The sequence below is a fragment of the Orycteropus afer genome, unplaced genomic scaffold (assembly GCF_000298275.1).
Source record: "Orycteropus afer afer isolate SDZICR_OR568_19922 unplaced genomic scaffold, OryAfe1.0 scaffold00042, whole genome shotgun sequence".
NCBI lineage: Eukaryota > Metazoa > Chordata > Mammalia > Tubulidentata > Orycteropodidae > Orycteropus > Orycteropus afer.
Genome location: NW_006921629.1, coordinates 9,712,148 through 9,725,170, shown reverse-complemented (window position 1 = coordinate 9,725,170; position 13,023 = coordinate 9,712,148). Strand labels below are relative to the sequence as shown.

Here is a 13,023-nt window from a genome sequence, read left to right as displayed (position 1 = left end):
TCGGAAGGAAGGTTGGGCATTCCTACTTCCGTAGTGATACTGCCTCGGAAACCCAAGGAGGGGTCGCTATGAGTTGGGGGCCGACTCGATGGCAAATAACAACAACAGCCAAAGCCATGGTATTTTCAGTCATCTCATATGCATGTGAAAGCTGGACAATGAATAAAAAAGACTGAAGAAGAGTCGATGCCTTTGAATTGTGGTGTTGGCAAAGAATACCAAGAATACTGAAAATACCATGGACTGCCAAAAGAACAGAGAAGCTCTGGTAGCATAGTGCCTAAGGCACTTGACTGCTAACCAGAAGGCTGGCAGTTCAAACCTACCAAGGAAGAGTGGGCAATCTACTTCCATAGAGATACTGCCTCAGAAACCCAAGGATGGGTCGCTATGAGTCGGGTCCGACTCCACAGCACATAACAACAAGCCAGAAGAACAAACAAATCTGTCCTGGAAGAAGCCGGAATGCTTCTTGGAAGCGAGAATGGCCTTTGTCTCATCTACTTTGGTCAGAAGGGATCAGTCCCTAGAGAAGACTGTAACGCTTGGTAAAGCAGAGGGTCAGGGAAAAAGGGGAAGACTCTTCATGAGATGGACCGACCCGATGGCTCCAGCGATGGGCTCAAGCCCAGCAAAGACTGTGAGGCTGGCACAGGGCTGTGCAGCGTCTCATTCTGTTGTGCACAGGGTCACTGTGGGTCAGGATGACTTGATGGCACCTAACAACAGCAACGACATGCAACCTCTACTCTCTGTTCAGTCGTAATATTGGTCATTTGTTTGTTCTGTCTATTTCTTCCTTCGTTTAACTAAAGTTCATCAATTTTTGAGATATTTTTAAAGAACCTAATTTTTGGCCTTTAAATTTTGTCAGTTATTTGTCTGTTTTCCATCTGACCAATTTCTGCTCTTTCTTTCCTTCCTTCCTCTTACTTTGGGTTTGATTTCCTCATCATTTTCTAGCTTCTTAAGGTGGAAATTGTGTTGAGAGGGGCAATAAGGGTGAGAGCTGCTTCCTACAGTTACTGACAATCTGGGCTACATCAGGGTCCCCTTCTGCTCATTCAACCTTCTGACATTTGTGTGATGAACTCTCAAAATCAACCTTCTGGCATCTGTGTGATGAACTCTCAGAATTAAAGCCCTTCTGCTGGAAATATCTAGAATGGTCTCAGATTCTCTGACTGACCGCTTAGATTGCTGTCCACATAAATACTACTTTTTAAAGTGCATTCTGAAAGATATTAGTCTATGAAATTCTCATGGTCCTATGGTCCAATGAATTTAGAAAATGCTACATGCTGGATCCCCTCTTTTGAAGATTCTCAAAGCACATTATTACATTAAAGGCTACGGTTGTTGTTATTTGCTGTTGAGTCAGACCTGATTCATAGCGACCCCTCCTTGGGTTTCCGAGGCGATATCACTATGGAAGCAGATTGCCCAACCTTCCTTCTGAGGAGTGACTGGTGGGTTTGAACCGCCAGCCTTCTGGTTAGCAGTCAAGTCCTTAGGCACTACGCTACCACAGCTCCTAAGGCTATGGTAGGTAGGTTAATTTACAGCAAACACCCAGTCCTTCTTCCCACTTCCGTAAGAAAAGTAAGGTTCCCTGCTCCATTGATGTTGGACTTGGCCATGTAATTTGCTTTGGGCAACAGAATGAGTAGAAGTAACAGGGTGCCAGTTCCTAGTGTAGATGTTGAAAGGTATCGTATGTTTCCACTTGCTCGTCTGGGAGTTTTGATTTCTGCTGTGAGAAGAATGTGTCCCAGGTAACTTCTGTAGCCTGCTTCAGAGACAAATGCAGGCATCCTGAACTCAACACACAGCCCACAGCAGAGCTGCTCCAGATGCCCTACGGACCTGTGAGCAAGAAATACTCTTCCTGCTGTATTCCACTCTGAGTTTGTGGTTGGTGGTTATATAACAAAAGCTGATTAATGCAAGGGTTCCAAGAAGCCCTGCAATAAACATATTTAGCATTGTTTAACTTTTCATTTCCCCAAACTTCTTTGACTCTAGAACTTGCGTTTGTATTCCACAGAAAGCACTTTGGGAAACAACTACATAAACAAACCACTTGATATTGCTTATACTCCAAAATAAAATGATGAAAATTTAACTATAAAAAGAAGAATTCCTTGCAATAGGATTCATTACCTAATCAATAAAGTCACCTGCTTTTTACATTTCTGGAAAGTACACCAAAGAGGCTTTCTAAGATTTATTATATTACTATTAATTATACTTACTACTTTTTCTCTTGGGGATACCAGCTTACTCTGATATAGAAAAGATGGGAAATGGAAGTATTGTTAGTTCCAACACAACTTAGCCTCTCTCTATATGGCGTAGTGCCTAAGGTATTTGACGGCTAACCAGAAGGTTGGCAGTTCAAATGCACCAGCCATTCCACAGAAGGAAGATTGGGCAATCTACTTCTGTAAAGATTTACAGCCTCAGAAACCCAATGGGGAGTCACTAAGAGTCAGAATCAACTCAATGGCAATAAGGATTTTGTTTGTTTGTTTATATATATATAAGATGTTTTAATCTTATTGCTTTAAATATTTTCCCATCAAATCCTTGGGACTGCTAAGAAGCTCATTCATTTTATGGCAAATTTACCATATAACCTAACAGGCTCCTTATCATACCCATCAGCCCAATGTGTCTTAATTTCTATTAGAAAGAGATATGATTTATTTTCTAATTCATGGAAATGATCATATGCATTCCTGGGGCATATTTATTTCTGAGTCATAACTCACAGACAGAGCCTGCCTTTAATTTGAGGCTTGAATGAAATAAGGTGTCACCATTTTTGATTATGGACCCTCTTTGCTTTGCCCCAGGGGACATTCCCACAGGGAAGAATTATTCAAGACTGAAGAGGTGTGGGTGTCAAATGAAAAGGTACTTCAAGCCACTGCCCCACTCCACAGAGAAAGTCCCCTGACAGGCCAACCTCGCTTGTGCTACCACATTTCACTGGAAACTTAACACACTTACATGCAGGATGCCATGAAACCCGGAGGTCCACAGTGGCTCATGCTGCCCCAACATCACTGTTTCTAACTGTCCCTCGGTCGGGTGCCCGAATGTTTTTCCAGCCCAGAACAAGTACCACAAGAAAATTAAGGATGGGTTAAACTGAGGCATGCATTTCTTTCAGTAAAGTAAGGAAAAGGCAATTTGAACAGGGAGGTGGGGAACGGACAAGGCTCAGACACATCTCCTCCCACAGGTACATTCTGAAGCAGATCAATTTTGTTGTTGTTGTTATGTGCTGTTGAGTCGGACCTGACTCATAGTGACCCCTCCTTGGGTTGCCGAGGCAGTATCACTATGGAAGTAGATTGCCCAACCTTCCTTCTGAGGAGTGGCTGGTGGGTTTGAACTGCCAGCCTTCTGGTTAGCAGTCAAGTGCCTTAGCCACTATGCTACCAGAGCTCCTAGATCAATTTTAGAAAGTGCAAATCTGCAAAGAAATTCCCTTAAACGATCTGTGCCCAGATAGCCCTTAAAAAGTCTTCTTGTACCCCTGGGGAACACACATGCCAGTCCGAGGAAGTATTTTCCTCACTATTCTTGAGAAACCATTATTTTACTTTAAGAAAGACTTTAAAAAAAAAAAAAGAAAAGAAACATCTCTAAGCTTTATTTTTAGATAATTTATTGTTAAATGCAGAAGTCATAGAGCAAAGTAGGGTGGGATAGATGTCAAAGAATATTTTAAACAACAGACTTTGTCAGGTACTATTCTGGATTTCCTAAGAGTTAGAAATAGAAAGTATATCAAATGAAAATAGCCTCAGTCCAATGAAGTTTTTTAAAAAGGTCTGTGATTTGGAAAGAAAATAACTTTTCTCTTAAAATACAAATCATCCTTATTACAGGAAAAACATAATTTAAAAGACTGAGAAGAAAGCTTTAATTAAAACCATCAATCTCCCAGATACACTCAGGAATGTTTATTTTTAACCAGTGAATTTAAAAAGTAACTGCTTCTACCTTGAAAACTAGCGTGAATACCCTATAGGTTTACACCCCTTCGTCCACGTTTGCACTACAATGTTCCTTCATGGCTTCCTTTCCTGCAACTTTCAGCAAAGCAGATTTAGAGGAAATAAAAAGATCAGAAAGAACTATAGCTGATTCCCTAATGAATAACTTAAAACCTGCTTATCCATTCTCATTACACGTTCACAATCACTCACTTCCACTTACTTCACTGACCCATTTCAGATTCTCTCCACTAGAATTATTTGCCTGAACTTAACACAACCTCCTTAAACCAACAAGTATCACAAGGACATCTTAAAATGTTGGGATGTTAAAAGGAATACTCTTCCACACTTCTCCCTCCTGCCATTAAAAAAAAAAAAAAGTTGCCATTGAGTCTGACTCATGGTGACCCCATGAATGTCAGAGTAGAGCTGTGCTCCACAGGGTTTTCGATGGCTGATTTTTTGGAAGTAGATCACCAGGCCTTTCTTCCAAGGAACTTCTAGGTGGATTCGAACTGCCAACCTTTTGGTTAGCTGCAGAGCACTTAACCTTCTGCACCCCCTTGGGACTCCTGTCATGCTGCCCACAGTATCTTTCTAAACTCATTCAAGTGTCTCTTCATTTGGTCAAAGCAAAGCCTTCAGGATTCTTTGAACACAATTTAAAAATTGCATTTACCACTTAAATGACAAGTTTATGAAACCAGATAGAATTTTTTTTTAATCAATAAAAGCTGTGTCATTTGCTGTTCCAAACGCAGGAAACGTTCACTGCTCTATATGCTGCTAGAGGAGACTATGGAGTCCCAAAGGGCCCTCCTGGCTTCACCCTGGCAAACTCAGGGCCCTTACGCCATCTTCAGGCTCCTGACCAATGGGATGTGCCCAATCGGTCAGGAGCACAACAGACTAAACACTGTTAAGTCTGAAGAGGACACCAGACAGTTTGGTTCTCTCGGCCTCCAATGAATTTAAATGAGGGTGATTATCATCACACCTGCTTGGATTGTATCAAAAATTCCTGCTGTGGCTCCGGGGTGACCAAAGAGCTATCAGTTATGCTTTCAGGACAGATGGGAGCCATCCACAGGGACCTGGTGTCACAGCGGGAGTCTGAGCTTAGCGGGAGTCTGAGTGCCCAGCAATCCTCGAGCACTTGACATTATTTAGATGTGTTGTTGTTAGGTGCTGTCGAGTGAGCTCCGACACATAGCAACCCCAAGGACAACAGAACGAAACATGATCGTTGCTATGTTAGAGCCCATTGTTACAGCCGCTCTGTCAATTCAGATGTAGCCAGTGGAAATAGCCACAGTTTATTTGTTCTAATACTTGGAAGAAAAAAGCCACCTACCACTTTCTTTCCTCAAAAGCCACAGGGATTGGCAGGAGAAAGAAGGGATGGGGTAGGGTGGGATGGTCTTGTGAGGCAGCTCATGAGAGGAGCTGACGGAACCCTCTTGGGCCAGTGGCTGTCCCTGCTTCCACAGCTATTTCAGGTGAGTCCATAAAGCTTCTTTGGCAATATCTTCAGTTAGCACCCAACTCCATGATTGTCACTTACACTAAAATAAAAATTTAAGAGACATTTATGCTGTCACTACAGCATCCAGGTTTTGGAGTTCGAATTACAACATCATCTCCTATTCTCAATTTAACTTTGCTTGGTCCGAGCAGTGATTTCTTTGCTTTTTGGATGAGACCCAAGGCACCAGTAGGCTCTCTCCACAATTTCGACACAACCAAAGTCCTTTCAGTGAGTGGATCCAGTGTCCCCAGAGAGGGACACCTATGGCGATGAACCAGATCACCAGAAACATCTACAGCCACCTCCTCCCAGTGGCACTGAGTATCTTGTGTGGCCGTGGGTTCCCATCGTGAATCAAATGAAATCCCCCTCATAGAGTTCCAAAAGTGTCTTTCCAAAACATTCTTTCAAAATGCCATTTTCTCTCAGAAGGGCCCTCTGCTACCTTTTTCCTCATGAAGAAACAGAAAAAGGATTTGGAAACCCTAAAATACACATTGGGAGAGTTACACACACCTGCAGAGAGAATCATCCAGATGCCAAGGAGGTAAGGCACTTCGCCAGAGAACCCAAGTCCCTGCTCCAGAACTCGGCCGCCTATTAATCTGACATTCCCTAAGCAGGCAAAACCCAAGTGAACTTTTTTTTTTTAAGCATCTTATTTTGCAGTTTAAGGAACTCTGGTGGTGCTGTGGTTAAGGCATTGGGTTGTCAACCACAAAGTTGCCAGTTCAAACCCACCAGCTGCTCCACAGGAAAGAGATGAGGCAGTCTGCTTCCGTGAAGATTTATAGCCTTGGAAACCCTATGGGGGTCTCTAAGAGTTGGAATCAACTTGATGGCAGTGGGGGTTTCTTGATGTCATGAAAATTATTTAGAGAATTTCAAGAGTTTTGGTTGACATGCAATGCAAAGGAGATGGAAATGAAAAATGGACTGGAACCCAACTCTCCTCAGATTGAACCCATGTGGGTGTTGTGGCTGAATCAGCACCACTTGCATAGCAGTGAAGACTCCCGTGGCTGAAATTTCTTAAAACTCAGTTTTCCTATCATCCCAGAGACTTCGTCCACGCCCTCCTTCCGACAAACTGACCAACGGAGGAAGAGTGATCAATTCTGCTGTCAGTTCAGATGGGCGCCATCCACAGGGAGCCCTGTTTCAAATTTTTGCCATTTTCCTTTTGTTCTCGTTTCCTTTTATTTGCTCACCAAATTGAGACTTAGGGGAAATTACACAGCAGCAAACCAGAAAATATATTCCTCTTAAGAACAATTACAAAAAGTTAAAAAAACAAATTTCTTCAGTAATGGTAAGATGCAAGAGTGTCTGGTTGCTTCCCTAGGCTGGGCTTAGCGGTATCTCTAGGTGTGGGGCCAGAACGACACATAGGGTGGTAGTTCCCAACTTGACCAGGGTAGTCTGGGGACCAGGACAGCAGAAGGACTGGGCCAACCCAGCCCAGCCTGCTTGAGTCAGCATTCATCGGAGAGGCAATCGCTGCCCAGGAACTCAGTGGCTTCAAGCTCCACGCTGGACAGAAACCTCCTCATTGTCTTCCGACAGTTGTAATCCAGGGTGGTGGTGTAGATGGTCTTGGGGTACTTGGGGTAAACGATGGTGGTGCTGAGGAAGCGTGTGGGCCTGTGGCGGGGCTCAAAGCGCACCTCAGCCCTGTAGTTGCGCCACGTGCAATTGGGGACGCAGGTGACCGTCTGGCTGCAGGAGGCCACCGCCAGGCCCAGTGGCATGTGAATGTCATTGATGAAGTGCCTCTCTGAGTCGTACTTGACTGAGGAAGTGTACCTGCACCAGAGACATAAGGCAGCGTGAAGTCACTCCTTTGAGCTGAGGGCACAGGGGTCCCTTACCTTGAACCTTCTTGAGGAATACGAAGGCTGAGATGTGGCTACTCCAGTAAGAAGCAGCAAGTTTGTGGAGCACTTACCGTGTGCTCAGTGCTACCCTAAGCATTTTATTTATGAGATCTAATTTAATTTTCTGAAGAACCCTGGGAGAGGAAACCAAGGTTAAGTTCACAGTGCTAGTCAGTAGAGCAGGGCTTTGAATGCAGGTTTGTAGGATTCCAGAGTTTAGCCCTGCACTCACTGTTTCTCACTGCAGGCATGACCTCTGGGTTCTACTCCCATTTACTTGAACTATGAGACCTTGACTAAGTTACTTTTCTAAGCCTCAGTATCCTCTTTCTGTACCAGGTGTCCCATAATAACCCCATAAGCACAGTACTAACACCCAGCAAATCATGTCAGTGGTAAGTATTGTACATGATGGGGTAGACTACTGCTTCACTACTGGGGACCACTTTTTCTGTCCCCTCAAGGGGTCAGTCAGCTCTTCAGTGAGAGGACGAAGGCACTAGGAACCCAAATGCTGACTCTGAAAGCATAGCTCTACCACGTACCAGTATTTGGTCCACTTTGGTCTATGGTTTGGAAACCCCTCAAACCTAGGGATTCAGCCAATTACAATCTTGATTTCCATAAAACAAATTAACATCCACCTTTCTCAGCAGCTACCTTCTTTTTTAAAATCTTTATCTGGCAATTTGAAGAGCTCCTGGGTAGGGCGGATGGTTAGGCTCTCAGCTGCTAACCAAAAGGTTGGCAGTTTGAATCCACCCAGAGGCAGGTACATTGGAAGAAAGGCTTGGCAATCTGCTTCTAAAAGGTCACAGCCATTGAAAACCCCCCGGAGCACAGAACTACTGTGATACACATGCAGTTGCCATGAATTGGAAGTGACTCGATAGCAACTGGTTTTTCTTTTTTTTCAATATGGAAACAAAGTATTAATGCATTTTACTACATTATTATTGCAGCTTCACAGATATTTAAATATGTATGAGTGTCACCTAACAGCACTGCCCTCACTGGCCCCTAACCCCTGGACAGGTAAAAACTGTCACTATTTTCTGAGGCGTATGCAACCTTCTATTCTCTTTGGGCAAACAGGTAAGAGGCTGACTGAAGTTAATGTCATGAAGTCATGTCCCCATTTTGTTCAAAACACAAACTCCCTAGGAATAAAAGGCTAAACTGCTCTTCTCCAAACTGGTGACCGTCTCTTTGTTCCACGTCAAAGGGCCCTTTGTGCAGCTGCAACTGAAACTCCAGCTCTAAAACCACCAGTTACGAAAAGCGGAATTCCTTTCTCTGCAGAGGGCCTGTCTTTAAATAAGCCTGTCTGGGAATCTCTGCCCCCAGCTGACACATGGAGTCTCCGAGAGTCCCAACCAACTGGACAGCGCACAAAGACAGCAACAATTGTGGATGGGATACACTCCCCCGGGAAGAACGGCACTGGCCCAGTGAAGTCAGAACCTGAAACAAGGTCACAGCACCTTGAGGTGAGTGGGCATGTAGGTGGGGGGGCAGCTTCTGGAATTATTTTTCAACAAATGTAAAATATCTGATGGCCACGAAAACAATGTAAAGAGAAAAAAGTAAGTTCCAGAACTTTATGTATGGCATGATCTCATTTTAATTTTTTTAAAAAGCTTCTCTGTGTATTTAATTGGTTATATCCGCAAAGAAAAATCTGAAAGCATACTCACCAAGCTATTAATAGTCTTTGGCACGCTTTTGCATTAACACTCTCTCTCTCTCTCTCTCTCCCTTTTTTTTAAACAGTAAGCATTAATTTCTGGAATAAATAATGAAAATTAAAAAACAATAAAAATGAAATCAGGGTCTGCTATATTTACCTTACTTCCATTGGTGGTAAGGGGTCCAACTCCACTCCTTCACCAAAGGACAGGGGGCATAACCTGGGTGAGCAGCTGGGGGCCAAGGGGTTGGGGAGTGAGGCTGGATTCTGCAGGAACAGAGAAGAACGCAGTTAGGACCCCGGCCCCATCTCATGCATCCCCCATAGCAGATCCTGGCTCTGAGCCTCCAGCTGATAGGCCTAACTGTGATGTGTGTCCCCCTCCTGGGCGTCCATGAGAAGGGCCAGCCTACACATGGGAAGAGCACTAGACAGGGAGCCAAGAGGCCTGTGTTTGAGTCCCAGCACTATCAGGAACAAGCTGTGTCATATCATATGTCCTTAACCTATCTGCATCTCCGAGGTTTTAAGAAAGAAGAAACATCCTACCCATGATTATGACCAGCCCCAGGAATTACTGCACTATCCTACAGCAATGCTATGAGAAAATCTGGATTAACGGGGTTTAACTAATTAGAGGGGGCAGTGACGGTTCAGCAGTAGAATTCTTGCCTTCCATATAAGAGACCTGGATTCGATTCCCAGCACAGCCATCACCCGTCTGTTACTGGAGGCTTGAATATTGCTATGACGGTGAACAGGTTTCAGCAGAGCTCCCAGGCTAGGGAGGAAGAAAGGCCTGGCTACCTACTTCCAAAAATGAGCCACCCAGTGGACGACAATGGTCAGATCCCATCGTGCACGGGGTCAGCACACATTGTGGACTGACTCTGCAGCAGTGAACAACTAACCAGAACTCTTAATGACCCTGTGTAGTCATCTCAGTACTACTTTACAAAAGGCTCAGACAAAAAAATCACCACCAGGGCGTTTGTTTAGTTTTTAACTGAAGATTGAGTCCACCAAAGACTATTAGTGGTTACGGGAGGGGAAAGCTTTTGTCTGGGGGGCATTGAGTTTATGCTAATGGTTGCGGAATATTTTGGAAAAGGATAGCAATGTGGTGGTACAACATGAAAAATGTCATCGGCCGTAAATGTGGAAGTTGCTATGTTGGCAAATGTCCTGTTGTGCATGTTTTCACCACAATAAAAGTAAAAATGAAAACTAAAAAAAAAATTGAGTCCAACTCTTCTGGTCTCCATCTCTGCCTCTGGGGCTGTGGAGAGGGATCTGTAATGCTCGTGGGAGACCCTCCCCGATCAGCCACTACCCATGTTGGAGAAATTCTGCAAAACCACAGGATTTCGTCAGTAAAATGAGCACAGAAATGTTCTCTGCGATACCTTCCACTAGCCAGAAATCTCAATGCCCCTGAGCCCTATATTCCTAGAACATTAGGTGTCTTCCAGCCTAGTCAATGTATTGGGCGTTCTGGGTCACCAAGGAGCCTGACAAAGAGAGCTACATCCTAGACTCGGGGCCAGCGTTCAGCCACTGTAATTGGAATCAGGGCGCCTGTGTTAAGTGTGCAAAGACTAACTTAGTGCCGGCTTGAAGCCAGCGGTTCTTCGAATTCCAGTGTTCACTAGGGATCTGTCATTTTCTTTGCCTAATTGGAGAGAAGGACCCATATGTGGGCCAGGGTGTGGAGGGGCAGCCCCACCTCCACGACTTCCAGGACAGAGAAGGAGGGAGACATTTTTGGAAGGTTGGCTCTGACCCCCTCATCATGTTACCAGGACAAGGTGTCAAGTGGGAGTGTAGGGAGAAAACGCAAAAGCCAAAGGCAGGACAGGGAGAGAGAGGTGCTGAGGGTCTAGGTCTGAATTCAGAGTTAGCAAGTTTGAGCTGGAAGGACTGTGTTGAAGATCAAGGTCAGTGGATGGAGTAGGGGTTGCGGGGGTGGCCACTGGCTGCTGCAGAGCTTTTGGAGACAGTCCTCAAGTAGAGACAGTGGGCTCTGCTCTGCCCTCTGCTTTCTGGCTCTCAGATACTCCCCAACCTCAGGAGGCACGGCCCAGGCAAGTCTTGGGGGCTGCAGGATGACATGGCCTCCATGAGGGGGTAAGCTGCTCTTTCTCTTAACACCCACACAGGTATCTACGCAGGCACTTGGTTCTCCTGCCCCTACCTATCTGCTCCCCGATCCCTACCCACCAACAGACACTCCCTGAAGACCCACCTTGTGTCAAGTGCTGGCAGGTGTGGTGGGGCAGAATTTGACAGTTCCAAGGGTTATGACAGACATGTGAAGGAGGTGTCAATGGAGAACAGGGATGAAACCACAGACTCCAACGTGGTTTGGGGAAGCATCAAGGAAGGCTCCCCAGAGGAGGTGACAGAAGTTGGGCATTGAAGGCCAGCAGAGCTCTTTAACAGGTAGAAAAGATGACTGGGTGTTGGGAGAGGTAGGAGAGGATGGGATCAGGAGGGGAAAGGCATGGCAGGTGGACAAAGCAGCACTGGGAGGGAGGCTAGAAGGGTGGCAGGCAGGGAGGGCTCTGAAGGCCAAGCTGGGGCAAGCTTCCCCTTCAAAAGGAAATGAGGAAGTGCACTGATGCTCAAGAAGAGATGACAGGTCAGTGGGTCAAAAACGGCACATACATCAAAGCTTCAGTGTGGGTCCCTGAGAACAGTAGCTGTCGTTGACTACTTTACAGAGAGGACAGGGCTGCAGATATGTTCCCAAGAGAGAGGTGGAGGCCTAGGTTGACTGTAGACAGGATGTGGCTTCCCTTGAGATCTAGGGTAAAGGCTAAAAACACCACCACCTGAGTGATTCCTACCGCAAGATAGACTTGCTGGAGTTTTTTCTTTAAATACAATTTTTAAAAGAAAAGAGAATGTTTAATTTTTAAAAAGTCCCACCCACCTAAAGGCTTCCCACCTACTATGTGCAGGACTCTAGTTTAGGGATTCAAGACAAGGGACGGCCACCAGGAGGCTAGTGGCAGTGGCAATCCTTCTCCAAAGGTCCCCTCCAAGCCAATTCACACGGTCCCCAAAGGCTGGCCCCGTTTGCTCTCTGCATCAAGAGCCCAGAGCACACCCCTCTCTCTGGGACCAGCCAGGAGGGGGCAGGCCCTTGGAAGCGGCCAATGCCGCGGGCAAAGCCGTCGGGGTGCCAGGACTGCAGGACCGTCAGGGAAGGCTGGTGTTTCCTCTTGGTGTCCCGAGTGCCCCACCCGCCCGGAGGGCAGGAATGTGGTCAAGCCACAGCCTGGCAGCGCCGGGGGCCGCCACCCCGAAAGGAGGAGGCGGCGGCGGCTCGCCTCTCCCGGGGCTCCCGCGCCTCCGAGGCGATGACAATTTTCCAGCCACCAGCTCCAGCTGGCCGAGCTCTTGCTGCGCTCCCGCCCCGAGCTCCCGGCGATGGCCACGCCGTCCCGACAGGCGGGTGGCGGCGTCGACAGTGCGCCCCCAGAGCGACGTGTGGTCCCCCGGGGCCAGCTGTGGTGGGGGTAGAGGCGGGGAGTGGAGGGCGCGAGCTACTCACCTGGGCCGCGGGGGTCGCCACGGCGTCGGGCTCCAGAGCTCCAGGAGCTGGCGTGCGCTCCCCGCCGCCGCTGCCGCCCCCGGCCGCCGCGAGCCCCCAGTGGCTGGGGCTGGGGGGCAGCCCCGAGTCCGGGCTGTCCAGGACGCCGTCGCCCTTCTTCTTCGTGTCCACGAGCTCGGGCACATCCTGCAGGCTCAGCCGGCCCACCATGGCTGTGCGTGTGCCGGGGTTGGATACTCAGCGCGGGGCCGCGGGCCAGCGAGGGGCGCAGACGCGGGCCGGGACCGCTGCCCGCCCGGCCGCTTCCCTGCCCGGCCTCCCGCGCTTCGTCCTGGTCTCGCTGGCCGCCCGCTCCC

The 13,023-nt window shown here is 47.0% G+C and overlaps 1 protein-coding gene across 1 annotated transcript; it reads right to left on the bottom strand.

Annotated features, from left to right (window-relative positions):
* Positions 1–7,016: 7,016 nt before the first annotated feature.
* On the bottom strand, positions 7,017–12,877 carry RFLNB (refilin B). The gene is made up of 3 exons (XM_007937433.1): positions 12,668–12,877; positions 9,266–9,375; positions 7,017–7,347 (listed from the first exon to the last, which is right to left on the bottom strand). The coding sequence occupies exons 1-3, from the start codon at positions 12,875–12,877 to the stop codon at positions 7,017–7,019; spliced, it is 651 nt and encodes a 216-aa protein (XP_007935624.1).
* Between the last annotated feature and the right edge of the window lie 146 nt (positions 12,878–13,023).